At 40.3% G+C, this 21,336-nt stretch overlaps 1 protein-coding gene across 1 annotated transcript; it reads right to left on the minus strand.

Moving 5' to 3' along the window:
• Positions 1-1,450: 1,450 nt before the first annotated feature.
• On the minus strand, positions 1,451-20,565 carry swt1 (SWT1 RNA endoribonuclease homolog). Its single transcript, XM_070832093.1, has 17 exons — positions 20,395-20,565; positions 19,740-19,809; positions 18,976-19,049; positions 17,780-18,866; positions 17,441-17,570; positions 17,246-17,347; positions 16,868-17,059; positions 15,726-15,819; positions 14,957-15,201; positions 14,493-14,650; positions 14,063-14,201; positions 11,967-12,106; positions 11,681-11,814; positions 11,221-11,367; positions 7,828-7,894; positions 7,628-7,695; positions 1,451-1,885 (listed from the first exon to the last, which is right to left on the minus strand). Exons 2-17 carry the CDS (start codon positions 19,803-19,805, stop codon positions 1,786-1,788), a joined length of 2,943 nt encoding a protein of 980 aa, XP_070688194.1. The 5' UTR covers positions 19,806-19,809; positions 20,395-20,565; the 3' UTR covers positions 1,451-1,785.
• Between the last annotated feature and the right edge of the window lie 771 nt (positions 20,566-21,336).

Here is a 21,336-nt window from a genome sequence, read left to right on the forward strand (position 1 = left end):
CCACAACAACTACCAACAGCTGAAAACTTGGTTTTCAAACTAGACTCTATTCAAATGTTGTTCCTCATCATCTATGACTGTGCATAACACAACCTCACCAATAGGTTTAGCATTAAAAAAAAACCCATTCAGTTGCAGCTTCTCACAGGGGACCACACTAGCAGTTTTATAATAGCTTTGTTTTATTTATTTGCTGTTGTTGTCATTAGTTTTAAAAGGCCCAAACATTTTGCCCCATTTGAAAGAATAGTTCAACATTTTAGAAAATGAGTTTATTCACTTTTTGAAACTCCATAATTTACTATGTAATTTGGTCACATTGAATTCCCTACTCAAACCTTAAAGGAAAAAGTCAAAGCATTTCTTTACCAGTTATCCAGCAGGTTGGAACTTCAAAGATATTTACGTGATCTCACTGATGTCCTTTCTCAAATTGGAATTATTAATTTTTGTCCTGGGGCAAAACACTGTTTAAACCAAACATCTACACAGTCTGCGCGGCTTTATATTCTTCTGATTCGTTGGATGGTGCGTACATTTCAAAAGTCCGCAGAAATGTTGGACTTGCACGTAGGGTTCACCCTCAGAAGACATTTTATCTTTCTGGGCCAAAAGATGACGCCTGTGGGATCACAAAAATGCCTTTGAAGACCCATGGCTGGAGAACAGGTATAAAAAAAACAAACTTTTATCTTCCCTTTAGGTGAGAGACTAACGTTAGGCTGAGAAGACCTCCTGGAGTTTCGCTGGTTGGCTGGGGACTCTGGGGAAGGTCAAGAAATAGTTGTTAGTAGTAGTATAGTGAATTTCCCCTCGGGGATTAATAAAGTATATTGATTGATTGATTGATTAATTATGCTAAGCTAAGCTAAGCTAAGCTAATCGTCTCCTAGCGCTAGCTTCATATTTAATGGACTGATATGAGAGTGGTAACATTCTTTTCATCTGCTCTCAGCAAGAAAGATTATTTAAAAAAATATTGTACTGTTCCTTTAAGTCCAGTGAGAAGCTACAATGAGTTTTATTTAAACTGAAGTTGGTCATAAATAATGGGAAACAACTATTTAATAGGATCTAGGTTAAAAATAGTGAATGAAAAATAGCTTTGTAGTTTTTTTAATATAGTTACCAATATTAAAAAAAACTACAAAGCTGTCTGTCAGTGCAGTCGTAGTAGGCCATGAGGGTGCCCAGGACTTAAAGCATTGTTGCACATTACACATTCAAAAAGTCCAAAAAAATGAATAAATATCCCAAAATCTGTTTGCACGCCATGTAAACGCAAATATAACAATAATGAATGCCAGCACTGCGATTTAACACATCACTTTTAACAAAATAATGAGTTTTTTTTGTGTGCAGTTTAGTAAACTGAAGTACAAAGAGCCCTGTGAAGGGTGAAAGCTGAGAAATCACCGCTCAACTGTGATTTGGCAGGAGTTATGAGAACCGGGTGTAATAGAGGTGAAGGAACATTGGAGAACATTGACAGAAGCGCCTGATGCAATTGAAGTCTACATACTGGAAAACAGCCAGATACAGAAAACACAAGCTCTGTAAACTTTAGAATGATGGAGAACGTCCACAGATGCCCAGAACACCAGCTCGTGTGTCACAAGAAATATTTCTATACAAGGAAGTTTAAAAAAAGGTGAACAGGTCCAGTCACCAGAGACACAGTATGAGAGGATATCGTCTTAACTTACAGTTTTTTCTTCAAGTAAAGGATATCGGTTTATTCAGGGCATCTGTTTGGCAGACTCCCTGATTCTGGTCCGATCAGGACTATGTGGTAAAGGCGACGTCTTGTCCCGTGGTCCCGACACAACGATCCAGGGCTTCTTTAAGCTCCATTAACTGGTTCCCTCCAACTCTCAGCTTCTCCCTGGGAACACAAGCAAAGGGACGAATTAGACACAAAGAGGCAAAAATGCTATTTTGTCTCCCAGCTTGTTGCTGTAGGCGACAGCAGCACAAAGATTTCTGTAAGAGTTGGAACAGTTTGGGCCGTTTCACATGACATCTTTCTGTATTCATGTCTCTTTCTGTTTTTCTCTAGATTTAAAGTGTAAAATCATGTCACGTGCTTTCATGCAACGATCTTATTCCAGCAAAATTCAAATCTAAATCTAGTGACAATTGTGGGGTTATTTGCTCATGTTGCCCTCACAATCCTGATAAAGCAGATAAGCTTCCAAGTGTTAAACTAAGTGTTATTAACTGAGGACTTTTCACCCAAAACTTTGAGAATTTAGTCATACACATTTTGCCCTGCATTTCTTATTACTGCTGATTCTTGACTATGTATGTTTGCACGATGTCATGTTTATATGATGTCATGTATGGTTTCACCAAAAGTTTGTGCTGTATGTCACAGGAGTCAGTACTCCTGGTATACATACGCAGCAAAAAGGTTTTAAACTTCACACTAAACTGTCCAGTAGACAATTGTACAACCTCACGTCGTACTATCTGGATGGACCCGGGTAACTCTCCACGGACATCTTGATGGGTGAACTTTCTATGTGCTGATCATGTCCAGCACAGAGTGTCCATGACAGACAAAAGAGCCTCTGTGTTCTGCAGCTTCCAGGATCTCTGGGTCTCAATGGCAGCTATTTACACCGACTTATCTCCAGCTAAATTACATTTTTTTTGTTACATACGCCACATACATCCATGCAGTTACAAATGCACAAACAAAAACACAAAACCAGTCTTCACCGTGAGCACGAACACATACACAAATTGGCTGCTACAGTCTTGGCAACGGCTGCCTAGCAGCGGAGACACTGAGGGAGCTTGTTGCTTGTTTGTTTCCTCCTCTGCTTTGTTCCATTGAAACGTTATGTAACGGCAGGCAGAGAGAAGGAGGGAAGAAAGAGCAGAGTTTGCTGGATGTTGACACCCCCTATTTTCTGTTTTCTCCCAACATCCACCCATCCGCTTCCCCTCCTTCATCTACCCATCAATGGTGCCACAGCAGTGCTTTTGCCACCTGTGGAAACCACAGGTTGCGGCTTCACTCTTGAAGGGTTTAGGCTACTCCAACAATGTGCTGGTCTGTCAAAGATGATCTGGTTTTTTCATTCCAGCGGCCTCCATGGACAGAGGGACTATGTGTAACACTTCTTGTCAGCCTGTTTACATCGACAGCTACGCCGACTACTACTGCTCATTGGACACGCTGGCCAAGTCAACGAGCATCCAGCTCTTGCATAAAGAATCCCTGGACATAGCTGCCAAAGTTAGTGACGCACATGAACAGAGTCACTGACCCAGATCCACGATGTATACACAAAGAGGGAGAGCTGTGCTGTGTCTGTGTTACATAACATCATATATATGTATGTTTGACAGGTAATTAATGGATATCCCCGGGAGATGATGGTACTTTACACTGAACCCAGAGCCACATGATACATGTGATGACATAATCGATTCCTGTTCTCCTCAAGCCAGTCGTGTTGCATCCAACATAATCGGATCCAACTGGATTGACTCTCCTACCTGACTCCACGGCCACCAAATCTTAATTTCTCCACAATCTTCTGTTCAATATCATAGAAAAAGTAGACTACGAGCATGAGGGTGACTTTTTACAAGAGAGTTTTAATTGGCTCTCTGGATATATCAAACTGGATGGAAACACTTATTTTACTGTTTCTTTCGACGCTGTAACAGCTTTTGTGTTGAAATATTATTGCATCCTTCCATAATAAGGTTTACATAAATCTAAGACCAAATCAGTTTTTCCATCTGATGTTCATTTGAAAGAAAAACAGTGACCTTAGGAGAATGACTTACCAAGGAATTCTGCTTAATGATAACAAGGTGGTGCTGGGTTTGCTTATAAAATATTTGATGTACAAAGACTTGCAAGGGCTTTTGGTGCAAGCCAATTACTAAATCATGAAACAGTATTATGCCTCAGTAATGCTATGGGATAGAGGATGAAAGAAAAGCTTCTACATGTCTGCTCCTCGGTTTGGAACATGGTTATAATCCATTTTACATTTAATTGTGGAAAACCAAAAGGACTGTCTTGGTGACAGCGAATGATCTGTCTTATCGCTCGTAGCTTTCGAGTTTAAAGAACAGAAAATGCATTCACTTAAGGCTTTATTTGATTCATTTGTGGGTTGCAGCAGCATGGTGGCTCCCTGGTTATGTTTTTTGACTTGAGTAAGAGAGAACTAATGTGTTAATATTATAAGATAATGCTGAAAAAGGTCACCGCTCGGGATAAGGAGCTGGTGTTTAAGGTTGTGTGTCTGAGGCAATGAATTATGTAAGAAATGATATGCCAGTTAAACAGCGATGGTAACACGCAAGCTTGAATTCTCATACGGTACAATTTGTTCTCGCTTATCAGTTGCGATAACTGACAGCTAACCGATATCATATCAAAAGCCATCAGGCGTCAACTCCGACGTCACATCCGCCGGTGAAAAGAACGCAGGTGTAGCAAAATCATCAGTCTCACACGAATAAGCCATTTTGTTTCCAAAGCAACACCAAGAAAGACAATTAGAGCAGAAACATATGCAGTGAAAACATCACAAGCAGGTAGGAAAGAGATGCATGTATTCAAATGTGTCCTGGGCTGAAATGTAATGAGGGCAAACCGAGTCGGGAAACGCAGAAACTGGAAAAGACATTTGTTTTGTTTTCTTCCACTCCCTCCCACACTCTGAAAAAAAACAAACTGTAAAATCGAGATGGCACTCAGGAAAGAGCTTATGTAAACACACGAGTGCGTGCATGTCTTTCCCAACAAACACTGTGTAACAAATCATTTATCAGAACGTACCATGCACTGCATCCTTCCTCCCAAACAAATGATAAATTATGCTTATGCATGCATACATTTCTCCAAATGCAGCAGGTTAAAGGGCTAAAAACTCTAAGGAACATGCACCTAAATGACAAAAGTATCCAAAGACGGACAGATCAATCCTATACTCCTGTTATTTACTGATTTCTGGATAACCAGAGTTTCTATGCCAGTGGATTTTTACAATGAGGGCTCTCACATTGGAAATGTTACAGCTGTTGTGTACATTTATTCGACGATAAAGCCGACAGGTGTTCGTTATCGAGAAGCAACGCTGAACACATTTCTTTAATCTGACATTTCTACAATCTCAAAACTCGTCTGTGGGCTTATATGCTCTTAAAGCCTGCTTGTGCTGAAAGCTGCCAGTCAATGAGCGAACGCGCTCCTGGAGAAGGACTCCCTGAGGCTTTATGTAACTCATGACATCATCCGACCGCACTGAGCACACATATCAAATATTTAACAGCACGGATAATGCATTCGCTAAGTAAAGGCCTGGATCACTTTATAGTGAATGTAACAAATAAAAAATTTACAGTCACAACACAGCCAGCTTAACGATATCTTTCAGTGGTGAACTGTTGTAACGGAAGCTGGGATGACGTGACTGCTAAGTGCCCCCAAAGCTCTTCCACGAAGTGACACAGCAGATGTCGTCTTTAATGCTAAATAAACATTTGGTGTCAGCACATCATTAGAATATAAAAGATCAACATCAGTAAAATATGACTTTTAGTTATCTGATAATCATACTTGTTGGGTATAATGATAATTATCGATCATTATTGAGACAATAACAATCCCAGTACTTTTTTTTAATGAATGATTTATTTCAAGTGATCAAAATAATATATCTAAAATAATATTTGATATAGAAAGTAATAAATAAAAGCAGTCCTATTATTATTGAAAGTCAGTATCTTATGAAAGAAGAGGTTATGAAATCATCAGAAACAGCCTGTGACAGTCAGGTGGCAGCATTAAGAGAGGACACATAATAGCCGGAAAATAAATAATCTGATGAATACATAGAACTGCGGCTTGTTTCCATGGTAGCTGCTGGGTTTAACATGCAGTTTAAACGCAGCATCGACTTAGCTTCAGAACCATAACACGATGGACCTGAAGCGGCAGGGTTACTCTGCATTATGGGGCTGATATAAAATAAAATTCAGCCATTCAGACAATTTATTAATTTTCACTATAAATCCACTTATTTATGTCTATGCAATGTCAAGCATCCAACCAAGAGTCCAAAACCTTAAAAGGTCCATTTTTGTGTCAAATCATGAAATTATAAAACAAAAAATAAATTCAAATCAATTTTTGTGTCATAAATCACACAGATTATAAAAATTGTTGGTGATTCATTTCCTGTTGATGAACTAATCAACTACTCATTTCAGCACTACACATGTCAACCAGTTTAACAACAACAATTTAATATTATCTCAGTTACATTATCTGACACTGAAACAAAAACAAACAAAAAAAAACAGTACTGTGCAGTGTACTGGCACACAGTATCAGTGTCAGTGACACAGCTAGTTTAAGCAAAAAATAGTGTACAGTTTCTGCTAAACCATGTCATATCACGAGTGACAAGCAGAAGATTAAGCAGGATAAGCAGGATAACTGTGGACTTGTATGTGTTAATATTCAGTCTTAAGACGGGAGAGATAATCTTAGAGAAGGTGTAAATGTAAAGCCTGGTGTTACATGAGCGAGCGAAATGAGGGTAGAGGTTACTTTGCAGGCCTAAATTCAGCCCTTCAGGCGGCTCTACTTCTTCTCAAGCTTGCAGTCCCACCTCCTTCCAAAATATACTTACGGCCCACGAGTTAAAATAAACAGTTTGAGATGATGACAGTGAAAACGTACAATAGCCCGGTGAGGTGACACATAACTCACTTCAGCTGAGACCCTGCCTAATCTTGGCGAGTCAACATGAGCGTTAACAGGCGTCCATGTAGGAGCAGTCCATGTACTGTGTAATCTCTGTGGTTCAAAGAAAGTCAGATAGTTGCTAAACATTTATCTCTCGTTCAAACTGCCACTTGAAAAAGAAATATCAGTGCAGAGCTAGCATCAATTCTTCTCGTCCATGCAACAGATAAATCCTTATCCTACAAGACAATGTGTGTGTGATTGCGTTTCAACAGCTGACTAAACAACCGATTTGTGACCCAGGCAACTGCATACAGGCATCGCAGTCCCATTATACGACTGATATAATACGATGTGGCTAGTAGATGACAATAGTCTAAAAAAAAAAATCTATTAAGCATCTCTTCAAAACAAATACGTTACAAACGAGTGTCACAATTGTTTGGAGTTGTTGACATGGCCACCGTTACTGTAAGAGCTCTGCTGGGGGGCTGTTATGACAGAGCAACACCCATGACGCTGCACCAACAACACACATACCTGCCCGGGCATGTTGAAACAAAGGCAAGAATTCAGAGAACTTGAGAATGTTTGATTCCGACACGTGATAGGAAGAAGGTCGATGCTAGATAAACCAAACTCAGTGGATACACGTCAAATCAAGATAGCACTCGATCTGTTTTCCTTGTCTAGTTTGTCCCCAACGCTAAAGCACACTCAATTCCTATCAAACGCACGATTAAGACTTTGGTGACTGTGTGAATCGCGTCAAGGAATCTATCTGATTTGCGGGCGAGACTGAAGTCATTGTTTTACAGCAACTATTTGAATGTTTGCGTTGCATCAACACTATACAGCGCATGCAATCATCATTTTTGTGTGTTTGCGTGTGTGCCCTACCTGTAGTCTTGTTGTGAGAAACAATCCAGAAGTTCTTTGGCTGTCAATCTGGGATCCACATTAGCAATCTGAAACACAAAGCACGTGGAGCTGAGCCAAAAATGAACAGGTCAGGTTGAGCTCAACATGACAAAGATCACTGCGGCAGAAAAGGGTCAGATGACTTTAATTCATGGCAAAAAGTGTGAAATGGCACCGACCTTATTCGAGTGGATGATGCTGAGCAGCGTCTGGACTTCCTCTAAACCAGGAGCCGAGGACAAGACGCTGGAAAGAACAAAAACAGACGTTTTAGAGACGCCCACTCCTCCAGGTGAAGCTTGAAAAGTTTGGATTCTAATCATCAAACAGTTCAGCATGTTGTCGGAAATATTTATCTAGTGAATCTGAAATTACCTTTTGTTTTCCCCAGTAGGAACATTTACAAATTAAATGCAATAAGAATTTGTTCCACCCCCCCTACTGCTTCCTACAGAGTCTCGATTTCTTTCAAGGCAGTGGTATATTTAAGCATATTGACATAATCCTCTTGGGATGTTAATGAATCTCCATTCTTTTGGCACACCTTTAGTCTGAACACTTACGCACGCACCCAAGCAACCATAATGCTGACACACTAACACAAGCACACACCGCTTTCAATAACCTAATCATAGAGAGCTACCCTGAAGGTCTAAGAAAAAACACAAAGTACCAGACAAAAAAAAAAGGGCAAGTAATGACAGTAAAAGGAGTGAAGAATGAGGAGCAGACAATGGTAATTTGAGCAGAGACCTAAATTATCCATATCTAGTGACCACAGAATGAGAAAAATGAGTGAGAGGGAGACAGGGAGAGATGGTGTGTATGGGATGAGTCATAGCTCTGCTCGAACATATAAAAATGAGTCTGGGTGTCTCCTAGGCAACCGTACATGAGCAGCCGAATACGCACATGCATGCGCATAGATAAGTGCACAGGTGAACCGAGACAAATAAAGCATAGTGCTAAAAGCTCTAAAACATTCACAGTTATTGCAAAGGTATCAAACACCACTGCCACGTTTATATTATGTTCATGAGTAGACCTAACGCGGTTATTTATAACGATTATTCATGCTGTGTAGTAGTAAACAGCACCATAAGCAATAAATGAAGTGAAGTCAAATTGTTTTTGTGGCAAATATAACAAAAAAAAAATCAACTCAATGTGCTTTACACCTAAGGTTACACATGCATGTACAACTTTAGCAGATACCAACAATATATGACCCTTAACAGCGATGCTGAGAGACAGACCAACAGAGGTAAGCAAAGCCACACACTGATACACACACATTACCATTAGTATCATCATTACAAACGACTGAGCTTTGAGGAGACCTATTCAGACCGATTAAGGTCACACAGAATACTTTTGATACTGTACAATAAAAATAAACAGGGGACCAATAGAGTTGAAGGTTTAAGTGGTAATAAAGTGCACTGGACATATACTTTAGTGGCTCATGATCTGAGAGGCCTGTTTTGTCTGTTTTATAGCCGAGCTAAGAAACCACTGCACAACTTGAGCATAATTCTTCACAGGAAATATGGAATCACAAGTATTAAAAGTATTATGCTCAATTACAAGAAGAAACTGGGATGATGGATGAAGAAGCACTACAATTTAATTGCAGTGTGAGGTGTGGTGAGAACTGCAGAGCTGACATTGGTCTGCCTTGGTCGATGGTCTTGCTGAAACTAACTGTGTCCTGCTTAAACAAAGTGAAATAAATTAAAAGTGTCGAGTTTGTATTTCACTGTCACACAACTTTAAGTTTATTTTCAGGAGCGTATCACAATCAAAGGAAAAGTCTTCGATACTGGTTTTGTAGATGTGAAGAGGAGGAGTTCAGAGTGACACCTGGATGAAACAGACACTTTGCCCTTTGGATGTTAGGAGTTTATTGTTTCCTGCCCTCAAAGAGAACCAAATGTCACAGTAAATCCCATCCAGGGGATGAATAATGTACTCTCACTCTGACCGGACCGCATGTTTGTGTGATGCTGGGATGTTTCATGTGTGTGTGTGTGTGTGAGAAAGAGTAAGCAAATGACAGAAATTGAGTTGCAAAATTAATAAAGCAAAGCAATCTCTCTAAAGTATTTATATCATATTGAGTCAGCGAAGAGAGGTCTGAATTGTGGGGTGTTTTCTTGCTGCTGTCATGACAGCAAAGTGAATCATCACTGAATTTGAAAAAGGTTCAAGGACGTGACTGCGAGAAAATGTTGGCTTGAAAAACACGGTGAAGGAGATAGAATAAATGCAAAACACTTATCAAGAGCTCCAATCATAAGTCATTTTGCAAATGGAATCAATTCTTTATGATGGAAATTCCTCATTACACGCAACCAAGGATCAACTCCAGCTTCTTGTCTCTTTGTGATTACAATTGCGACTGCTGGATGATGTGTTCAAAACTGTGGGAAATGTAAGCAAGTGCAAATATTTCCACTGCAGGCCCAAGTATACACTCGCAAAGCTTTCTGGAGGTGAGGACGTTCCAGGAATAACTGTTAGCATTTCTCTTCGCAAAGGCAATGTGAGAAACTAAACCTGTTGCATCATGGGAGAAGTGATAAGGCGGAGCTAGAAGGTCAAGCAGATTACAACCAGACCAGCAGCCACTACGTGCCAAGTAGGGCCTGAGAGCTACGAGAGCACACAGCGCTCACACATAACCAGGACACAGGAAGGGGTAGGCGGTTAAGGACGGCTGAAGGACGGTGCAAAGGGGCTTCTTAAAGGGACTGGCTGTCGAGAAAGAGGTAAGACACACCTGTTAAAGCACGAGGAAGCTTAAGACAGATGGGTTACTGAAGACGGACGAGTGAGGACAATTAATAGAGATCAATACAACAGTTGTGGAGGTTGTTGCAGGAAAAACATACAGAGAAGCCACACACATGGTCAGAGAGCTCAAATCTCCTGATTAAAGGCCCAGCCACTGTAAACACATTAACACAGCTGTGCACAGCCCGAGGATTAAGTCTATCCTACATTTGTCATATGGATATAATTTTCATAATGGCAAACAAGAGTAAAGTTTGTCCATGACCCATAGCTCCAAAACGCTGTAGGAGATTATGTCATTTAGAAGATTTAAAGCTGCAATAACTGTGAACACAGCGCTGACATCCCATAACCTTTAAAGTTCCTGTGGCAAACTCGTTTGCAAAAAGTTGCCTGTTTACACATTCAGCAACTTTATCGCTCATTTGTAGTCATGTTTCTGGCCAACTGGTGAATGTTAGTCAATTAATTCTCCTTCTGGTTCACCAGCTAGTTGCTTTTCTGGGCAGGAGGCCAGAACACTAAAATCAGCTAAAAGTCGCTATAAAGTTGTGTAGAGCTGAGGGAAACTTGGGCGATAAATCTTTGAGGGTTCATCACTACAAGTGACCCCCCCCTTCACATACAGGTTGTCATGTGATAAAAGAAACCCATTAAATACAGCCTCTTACTCACAAAGGACCAAAGTAATGGACTGAATATAAAACTACTACATGAGATAATATGGTGATGTGTAGGATGATATATACAACAGTGATATGACTGAGCTGAGATACCTGCTGAAGGCTTGGAGCAGCTGTGAGACCATGGAGGACAGTTTGTGCAAACAGACCAAGGCGTCCTGTGGCGGCGGAGGACCTCCCACTGCCTGAGTGCTCTGCATAGTGTGAGGGTCAAAGCCCAGAGCTTTGAACACTTCGAAGCTGAAACATGACAGAAAAAAATGACCTCACGGGTCAGTGGAATGAAAAAAAACCAAATCAAAATAAATAGCAAAAGAAATAACCTCTGGAGTGTTGTATTTGTTTCTGTAAATCCTCTCTACATTTTCCCTCCACTTTCTATTAGCAGAAGCATCTTCTGAACTCTCCTGTCCAAGAAAACAAAGTTCTTTGCTCCTTTAAATACTTTCGTTTTTGTTGTAAAAAAAAAAATCGGTAAAAATATGTCATCCTCAACTGTTCTCTTGCAGTATAATCCCAGAACTGCATCAGTCAAATCCCTGCTTACACCCACCTTATTTGACACACGTTAGACCAAATGTTCTCAAACAGGGCCCACACTTCCTGGGGAGAGACCTGAGCAGACGTGGGTTGTTTGTCTTCATCATCATCATCATTCATGACGACATCACAGGCAAGAGATTCCCCCTACACACAAGGAGAGATTTACCAATTATTCAAACTGAAAAATATTATTCTCTATTGTTTTCATGCTCATTAACGTGCTCATTAATTGCTATCTGGGTGCAGACACATTATACACGACAGGAACAGGGTATTATTCTTTGCTACTTGCTGACCTGTGGTTGTAGCTTATTGAAAATGTTGTTCATTACGGAAATGGCACTGGGAACACGACTTGACCTTTTCCCAAACTCTCTCACAAGCTCCTTAGCTTCTTGGAGGGCTGCTAAGGTAGAGCTACGGTCCATCGTTTTACCTGAGTAAACACATGAGTGAGTCAGCAGATGTGAGCAGGTAGATAGATGCACAAAATGGTAGACATGTATACACTCAGTCTGTTTGGTACACCTAAGCAAAAAGGAAGAGGAGCTACTTGAACATCAAACACTTTTTTCATGAGAACAGCCAGGCAGTGAGACACTGTGGCCAAAAACTGAGCTCAGACTGACAGCAAATGTGCTTGTGTGTCTGTCTGTCTGTCTGTTCTGAGACTTGCAAAAGCCTGTGCACAAACCACACATATTACCGTGAAACAGTCATGTACGCATGAATGCAGGTCTTGCACTTAAACATGCTGCATGAAGCGCTGTGCTCATTTTGAATACTTGAAAGGAAAAAAGTATGGGCTCACATTCACTCACTTGTGCCTCACCACAACCTCACCACCAGATACAAACAAATCCATAAGCCTCATGCCCACTGTAACCCGAGCGGTTATCGATAAACAATAACATGTGCCCAAAGTTGGGGGAGCTTTCCAATACAAACCCAGTATTCATGTTAAATGATGTTATGACCTAAAAAGCTGTCATTAATCTACTGGGTCCCACGACAGGCAGCACCACACCCTTGCCCAGACCTAAGTTACCTTTAAAATAAATCTAACACTAACCCTAAACCTCAGCTTTTGTCACTTTTTAGAACTCTGCAAAAAGGTGCGTCCTCACAAGTATAGCTACACACACACACACACTCACATCTTGCTCAAGGGAGAGCAGAAACTCACATTCAGTACTTTTCCACTCCTAGAATTGTTCTTAGCCTCACATACAGTTTATCCCTCCTTCCTTTCCTCCTCCTCCTTCTCCTCCTCCTCCTCCTCCTCCTCCTCCTCCTCCTCCTCTTTCCCTCTTCATCCCACAGTTTGGGCACAAAGCCAGGCTGTGTGGTACCATGAAATCCAGAATCATGTTAGTGTACCAAGGATACAGAAAGCAAGGGCAAAACTCCATGGTTTTAGCTATTAATATTCTTGGATGGATTGTAAATTATTGTGCCACTGTTGTAGCAGTCACCCCCACACAGCTGAACAGAGAGAGATTAAATGAGAGGCTAAGACTTGTGCACGTGCGTGCGCACACACACACACACACACACACACACACACACATATACACGCACACACCGCACTGTAAGCATAATGTAATTAGATCCAGCGATGAGATCCAGAGCAAGAAGTGCTGCAGTGCACGACTCAGCATCTTTCTGACACACATCTGAGTGTCCCGTTTTAGCAGATGACCTGATTCTGTAGTAGTTCTGTAGGGTTCTAGCGCAGTGCAGGGCAGACAGCATCACAGTAATGGTTTTATCTGGGGGATGACTCAGTATCTCATCACCACTGTGTGCTGTGAGTCCACAAAAATGCTCCGCTTATATTCTTAAAACTGTTTCAGTAGAACAAGGAGCTCAGCTCAGCCATTCCCTCAGGTGTTTATTATCATACTAAGGTTTTTTTTTAAAGAAAAAAAAGATATTGTGTATATTCAAAGAAAAAGAAAAATCAGCTCCCTGGAACTGCCATCAAATGTTTTATCTGCAGTATATGATGTTACCAAGCGTTCCCAAATCCCAGGATCAGTGAATATGCTAAATAAAAGTTTAATACGCTGAGAACTTTGAGATAGAGCTATAGAAGAAGAGCTGCTCTCTAAACTGACTTGATTTGCCATCATAACAAGCTGGTTTAGATTCATGTCTTTTATTGAGTTACATATTAATTTTCATACTAGTATCTATGTTATTTTAGTTACATTTCTCAAATTACTCTACAACTGTACACTGAGTGGTTAGGTGTGTGCACTAACACAAACAATTATATCAATGCATTTTTGCCCATGTAAGAAAAAATATTCAGAAAATATGAGCTTGTTAAAAGACCTCTGGAAAACATGCCAGCATTTCCCTCTGTACCACCTACATACCTACATACCTGAGTTGAAGAAATTGATGAGATTTAAAACAGTTTGTAGCTTCTTCCGTGGGACAATGTGCCCAAAGACAGCAATCCAGTGCTTTTTCAAGCACTGCAGGGTATCGTGAAGAGTCCACGGTGGTTTTAGATAAACTATCTGTTAACAGAAAAAAAACACAATAATCCATGGCTAACATGAAAAGCATAACAAATATTTCAGCGTTTTGTGTCTCCCAGATTCCTGTATAGTGATCCATAGATTTCCACCTAAAACACAAAAATCTGATCTAAAAAGATCAACAAGATGCCTTAAATTGATACAAATATCAAACCAAATACATGCTTTAATGACTTCCCGAATAGTGGGCATTAATTCTCCATGTTTTGAATTCAGTTAGAAACAGTAATTAAAATACAGATAAAGTGAAATGATGAATCACATTTTTACCTCTAACCAGAGGTCTTCGTAAGCGGCCTTCATCTCCACCTCTAACACATCAGACAGCACCTCTCGCAGGCAGTCTTCTAGTTCAAAAACACGCCGGCTAAGGTCCCATTGTGTCTTATCCTCAACATCATCCCTTGTTTTGCTCAACCTCTTGTTATCTGTGATCACATACATACATACATACATACATACATATTGTATGAGTAGAGAAAAAAAAACATAATGCAGGTCAGCAGCTATCCTTTACATAAGAGAAAATCAAGTATGTGTAAGAGTTAAATGTCAGCTGCTTTGACTACTTAATACAGATGGGCTTGAAGTGAAACAAGGAAAACAAAAAAATTGGAAGCTTTGGGCGGACATGGCAAGTGCACGGACGGTATGTGCTGTTGACTGTGAGACAATGTTGGAATATGCCAAGTCACTTCCTGTTTTGCAAGAGAACACATTAATCCCTAGCTCACCTTTCTCTGTGAGCCCTGTAGAAAGGCCTGTTCCCTCTTGACTGTGTGGATGGGCTCGTGCAAAGCTCCTGCTCGGCAGTGGTGACGAGACCTGAGCGTTGGCGTGGTGAGGCAGCACGGTAGCTTTAATGTTTTGCAGAGGATGAAAGCCATGCGTGGATCTTCCAACATCGGCCTCCAAATCATTCTTGCTGAGGGCCTTCACCCCGCTCAGGAGGGCCTTACTGCATAGGTTTTTATCATTACTAGAGAGGAAAGAGGGGATTTGTGTTTTTTTTTTTTTCTTTCTATATGGCAGTGCTAACACAATTCAATCACATAATTTTGCAGAAATCATTTTACATGTTTGGTGGTTTACACTGAATCCAGAATTATCTGACCATGTCGCTGTGCAACAGTAATCCAATTGAACCCACAATTTTATCCTTAGTTTAGCAAAATGATCAATAACAGCATCTGGGAATAGTGGCAGTCAAAGAAATAGGTCAAAAGGTAAAAGAAGTGAAACAATAAAGTGACTTTTTATACGGCTACTCCACTATGTAAGCCAAAAAATCCCTTAACTAAAGTCAGAATCCCCTGCTCAGCACATCTATTCTTGCTAAATTACTCTGTCTGGCCTTCTCTTTCTCTCATCCCAACTGGAACTATCTGGCTGGACCCACTCACAGTCACATGCATGTGCATTATTTGCAGAGGACACACACTCTGCAGCAGCAGCAGCAGCAGCAGCAGCAGCAGTGTACCGTAGGGGGGAGGGGGAACTCACGTGCACAGGATGAGAGCACACTCTGGGTACAGACTCTGGTATTGCAGACAGCACTGCAGCACTCTGTCATCATTATTCTCGGCATTCAGACCATCTGGGGACAAGGAGGTACAGAGAGGAAAAGGAAGGGAGAGGACGTGGACAGCAAGAGAGAGAAACATGATAATCAACCTAGGGACAGAGAGATATGTTTAATTCACAAGCCTGATAGCTCATGCTAGGCGTGTTAATACACTGTACAACCCTTTTTGTTTTTTTAAAGACGAGAAGGAAGATTACGAGATGAAGAACACAAGATGGACATTCAGGTCTATTTCACGACATGCACTGTACGCTTATATACTTCTAAATACTTATCTCCTAAATAAAACTCCTCTATCACACATCTTTCTGAAGAGAACCTGATACCGCTGTTGGAAAATTAATGTCTGATCAATATTGTATACAGCTAAGAAGCATGTTATGTTATGCATGGGTGAAACTTGCCATTGAAGTGCACATAATGTATGCTCTGATGATGAATTCTGAAGGACCTTCTTAGTGTCAGTGCCACCTAGTGTTTGTGTTAATGTTGGGCTGCTGTCAGGAGGCATACCGGCCGTCCACTAGTCACTCTCCACATGTCAAAGCGTCCTTGGGAAAGTCCCTGAACTCCAAGTTGCTCCTGATGTGTGGGCCAGCGCCCTGCATGGCAGCTTTGTTGCTGCCATCAGTGTGTGTGTGCGCATGATGGATGAATGAGTCAAAGTCTGTTAAGGTAGAAAACGCTATAGAAATACACTCCATATTTCTCTTGTTGTCTTTTTATTGCTATCATTTGTTTAATCCTTTTACTATATTAGACATTTTCATCATTGCTTTTATCCTTGTATTTATAATGACATTTTTTGTATTATTTAATGTTTTTAATTGTTTTTATCTCTTCTACCATCTGTGTCTAACTCATCTCTATATAATAATCAATAATAATAAATAGAAATAATAATTTAGAAGTCAATGACCATCAACATCCATCAATCTCATATGGGCTCAGTGAACTTGTTGTATAGACAATAAACACACTTCACTTTTAGGTTCTATTCTTGGTTGTTCTACTTTCAGTACACAAAAAATTCCCATATTTTCTTTAAGTCATCACTCACTGCTGCTCTCTGCTGCCTGCTGCATAGACTGCCCCCAGAGGTGAGGTTCCCGGCTCTTCAAAGAGTTGTAAATGTACGAGATGGCAGGGGTGGCCAGGTGGGCCACGGAGCCCGAAAGGCCTTTTCCTCTTTTTAGGGAATCCATCTCCTGAAGCACCACCCAGGGGATCAGGACTAGAGGGAAGCCCAGAGCTAGGTGAACAGGAGGAAAGCAAGAGGTGATGATAATTACATGTTTTATAACGCAGACAAGTGCATTTTATTAAGGCTAGAGGTGAGATGATGTCCTAATAGTATTTCAATCACTATGAAGAATCACTTTTAGGATCCAGAAACCATTCTGCAAGAAACATTAAGTATTGAAATCATTTTAACCACCTCCAAGGCCGTGAGATGTGATCTTTTTCACATAATCCAAGTGACTGAGGAGAATGTTGGTGTCCAACACAAGGATTAGGCCCTGCTGGGGGAGTTGTTTGTCTGTGAAAAGACGAGTTCATAAAAAATGTTAATTACCCAAAGAGAACTATTGAATAAAATGTCTCCACTTTAGCATTTCAAAGTAAAACTTACAGTGTGTGTCTGCAGCGCCCTCTTCTGGAGGATCTATGTCCATGCAGGTGAGCTCTCCATAGCTTTGCATTACATTCACCTCCAATCTCTTGTCAGAGCGGGCAAGATGAAGCTCTTCCACCACTTGCATCTCCAGAGAAACACATTTTAACATCCTTTTTGCCATTTTGAACCATCAGAACAAAATTTGCATGAATTTAATACACTAGCTGACAAAATCCTTTACAAAATCATTAGGAAATATAACCTCTGCTTGACAGAAGGTGTAAAGAGAAAGCAATGAATGTAAAACAAATATACAAAAATACAATGAAATAAATGAATGATGCTTTTTATTACCTGGTCATACCACGGCTCAGTCACTGTATCAAACGTAGCTGCGTGTTTGCTTGACAAAGATGACCTCTCATCTTGTCTCTCAGATGAAAAACTAGGAGCAACATCCAAACAGCTGTGAGCTTGTTGGACAGTTTCCTGCTTGGTGTTGCTCACTGAGGGCCCAGAGAATGAAAATTTAATCTGACGTTTGAGGTCTCTTTTTGTAGAAATAGCATCATTATTGTCCCTGGTACTATATACTGGCCTTGTTTGAAACTTTTTTGGTATCTTAAAATCAGGAGGCAGAGGTGATGCAGGAGAACACGTTAGCTGCTGAGCAGATGATGACTGAACTGTTTTATGTGACACTGATGTGGCGCTACATGGGACTGAAGTGACATGCTTCACCATATTTGAGCTACTAACTGAGGTAGTGTGCTTGGCTGAAATGGAAGACTTCTTTGTAGCAGAGGCAGAGGGAGTTTTTGCCTCAGTACACGTGCTCTTTTTGGCCTCCAACTTATTTTCTGGATGCCTTTTCCAGATAAACTTGACCAGCTCTCTTCTCTTCTGCAGCACAGAATCACTGGAGATGGAGGAGGTCTTGCTTGGTTCCCTTTCCTTGATAGTGTTGCTGTCATTTCCAGTCCTTGGTGGCTCCTCAGCTCTGTGCTTCTTCTTCAGTACATGATGCCCTTTTTCTTTCTGCTCCACAGACACCAAGCTGGGACTCATTAGCTGCTTTTTTAATTTGAATGAGAACCCCTGGGAAGTCTTTTCATCAATGCTAGCTTTAGACGTCTTCTCTGCTCTCTGAGGAACATTGCTGGTGTTCGAGGGTCTTGACGGTTCTCTTTCCACACTCCTACTCCCACTGACAGCATCATTCGTCTCTGAAATATAAGTTTTTGCTTTACTAGAGCAATTTCCCCCATGGAATATCAGAGAGATACGTTTTGTTTTTGTACATTCCTCTTCCTTATGAACAGGTTTCTGGTCTTTTGCTTGTTTTTTTGCCAGTTTGTAGACAGCCTTTTTGATGTGACGGTCGCTTTGGGAAACATCTTTGACAGTAGAAAAAGCACAATTTTCCTGTTTTGCTGTAGAGCTACATGTAGAAGAACAGAGGAAATATGAGAGTCATAAATAATCATTATAAAAAAATCATAATAATAAGCATTTATGTGTTGTTGAAGCTCAAGTATACTATATCTAACCTCTCTTGACTGTCCACATCTTGCTTCCTCTTGGCACTTTTGTAATTTCTGATAGAATCGTGTTCCTTGGATCCCTGAAAACAAAAACAAAAAAACAGCTTATTTACTCTTGAGGACAGAGTAAACCCTTGATGACCAAAAACAATTAGGGGTGGCTGATATGACAATAGTTGAAACAATTACTAGATTCCTCAATGTTTTGCTCAACAGAAAATTAATCTGCGACAATTTATTTAATTGATTTATTACATTTAATAATCATTCAAGGAAAAAATGCCAAATATTTGCTGGTTCCGGCCTCTGAAATTTCTCTTTGTGTTTTGGACTATTGGTCAGATTCAAGAAGCAATATGAATTTGTCACATTCAGCTTTGGGAATGTGTGTATTTTTCATTTTTTCCTGACATTTTATTGGCAAAATGATTCATTAAAAAAAAACTATTGTCTGATTAATATATGATAAAATAAAAATAAACAGTTAGTTACCAACCAACACGACATTTGTACTGTGGGAGCTATCCCTTTCATATCTGCATGATACAACGCATGTAGTTTATTGTAGACACACTGCAAATCAATTATAAGGACTGTTTTACGGCAAATTATAGTATTCTATACGGCTGGGATGAAGCACCAAAAACAGGCAGACAGAACAAACTGATTTATGTTATTTTATATCATTATACATATTGATATTGTGATATGAAATGACATTTATCGAAATCCCTAGCAACCATAGTAGTCAGTGTTGAATGCCTCCTCACCTTCTCATCTTCTTCACTTGAGGACGAGACCTTCTTGCACTTTCTCTTTTTGGACTTTTTAGCCATTTTCCTGTGAATGTAATTTTTAAAGAGCAGACATTCAGTCTTCAGTAATCAAGTCTGATTCTCAACAAGGCACCACCTTCTTCTCTTTCTCTCTCTCTAAGTAAAAATCAAACAGTAAAGTGTGCCAGCCATGTCTAACTAATACAGAATTAAACTTCACTTAGTGAGAGGCAAATAAAATAAAGATGGGAATATCACTTGATATCAAATAATTGAAAGACTGTCTACAAGGCTACCTGCATTTTTTATCATCATGTGTCCCAGTTTGTGTCTCTCTTGTAACGAGTAGCTGAGTCGAGCAGTTGTGGAAATCAGTTGTTAACTGGCTCCAATTGATCGTTTACATGCTGACAAGACTAATCTTTCTGAAGGACTTTTGTTTCCTTTATCTGTATGTTGCTGTTAGTTAGACGAGACACAAACTGGAGCTAACACAGGCTGGACTGCGTGTTGACACAATCATAACTATATCCAACGTTTTAGCAAAATCAAACTAAAGTAAACCTGCAGAATAGAAAGTGCTGAGCCCATCGTTAAGGCAAACGACACATGTCAAACAACCAAAGGCTAAAGTTAAATGTTATGTTACCTTTAAGCTAATGCTAGCCGCTGGAAAATAAAAACAAAACCGCAGCAGTGCAGATTAATTGTCTTCTTTGTCATCTGAAATGTTCGCGTACATTAATTCAGGAGAGTAAACCACGTCCTGTAGGATTTAAGGTATAATTCCCATTACGTTACACTAAAGCCGACTGTTTACCAAAACATCCGCTGCGCTTCCGCCTTTTCTTCTTCTACCAAGGTTATTTCTGCTTCCGGTTGCGTCACTACCGCCACCGACTGGACTGGAATGGAGGTCGTCGTTGTGCCGTAGACCGTTCGTGTGATGAATAAACGGGAAAGAAGAAGAAGAAGAAGAAGAAGAAGAAGAAGGAAAAAGAAGTTGCAGCGCACACAGCAGCAAAAACGTGAGCCTTCTTATTAAGAGAAAGACAAATACAGCCATTCTTAGTGGAGGAAGAGACAGTGCAGGGTCAGGAGGGAGGGAGTATCAGCCTGATATGAGTGGGTTACCGTGACCTCTTTACACAAACACACACATTTTCCCAAAACAAGATAGTCTTTTCACCAAGGTTTCCCAATGTTTGAAGGCTGTACACCAGTCCAGTCAGTAGCTTTCCCACACTTTGCACGTCGCCTTTCACAGCAACACAGAAACTATAATAAAAAAAGCAGACAACTAGGCTGCTGCAGTTCAACTGTTTTGCCTTGTTGTACTGTATTCTTCCCTGTGGACACATTTTAGATTGTTACATGTTCAGCCTGCCTGCTGTGCACTGACTGAAAGACTGTCTTGGTCACACAAGTAATTATGTGTATTATTTGGAAGCATTTTTTTTAAATATAGTCTGACTTTCTGTGGATTTCTTACCAAATTACATAGTCCTGCCCAGAAAGCCTCATAAGACTTTTGACATAAGACAATCACAGTGGTGCTCTTAATGGCAATGAACTTCTAAGTACTAAGACT

The sequence above is a fragment of the Pempheris klunzingeri genome, chromosome 6 (genome assembly GCF_042242105.1).
Source record: "Pempheris klunzingeri isolate RE-2024b chromosome 6, fPemKlu1.hap1, whole genome shotgun sequence".
NCBI classification, from domain to species: domain Eukaryota; kingdom Metazoa; phylum Chordata; class Actinopteri; order Acropomatiformes; family Pempheridae; genus Pempheris; species Pempheris klunzingeri.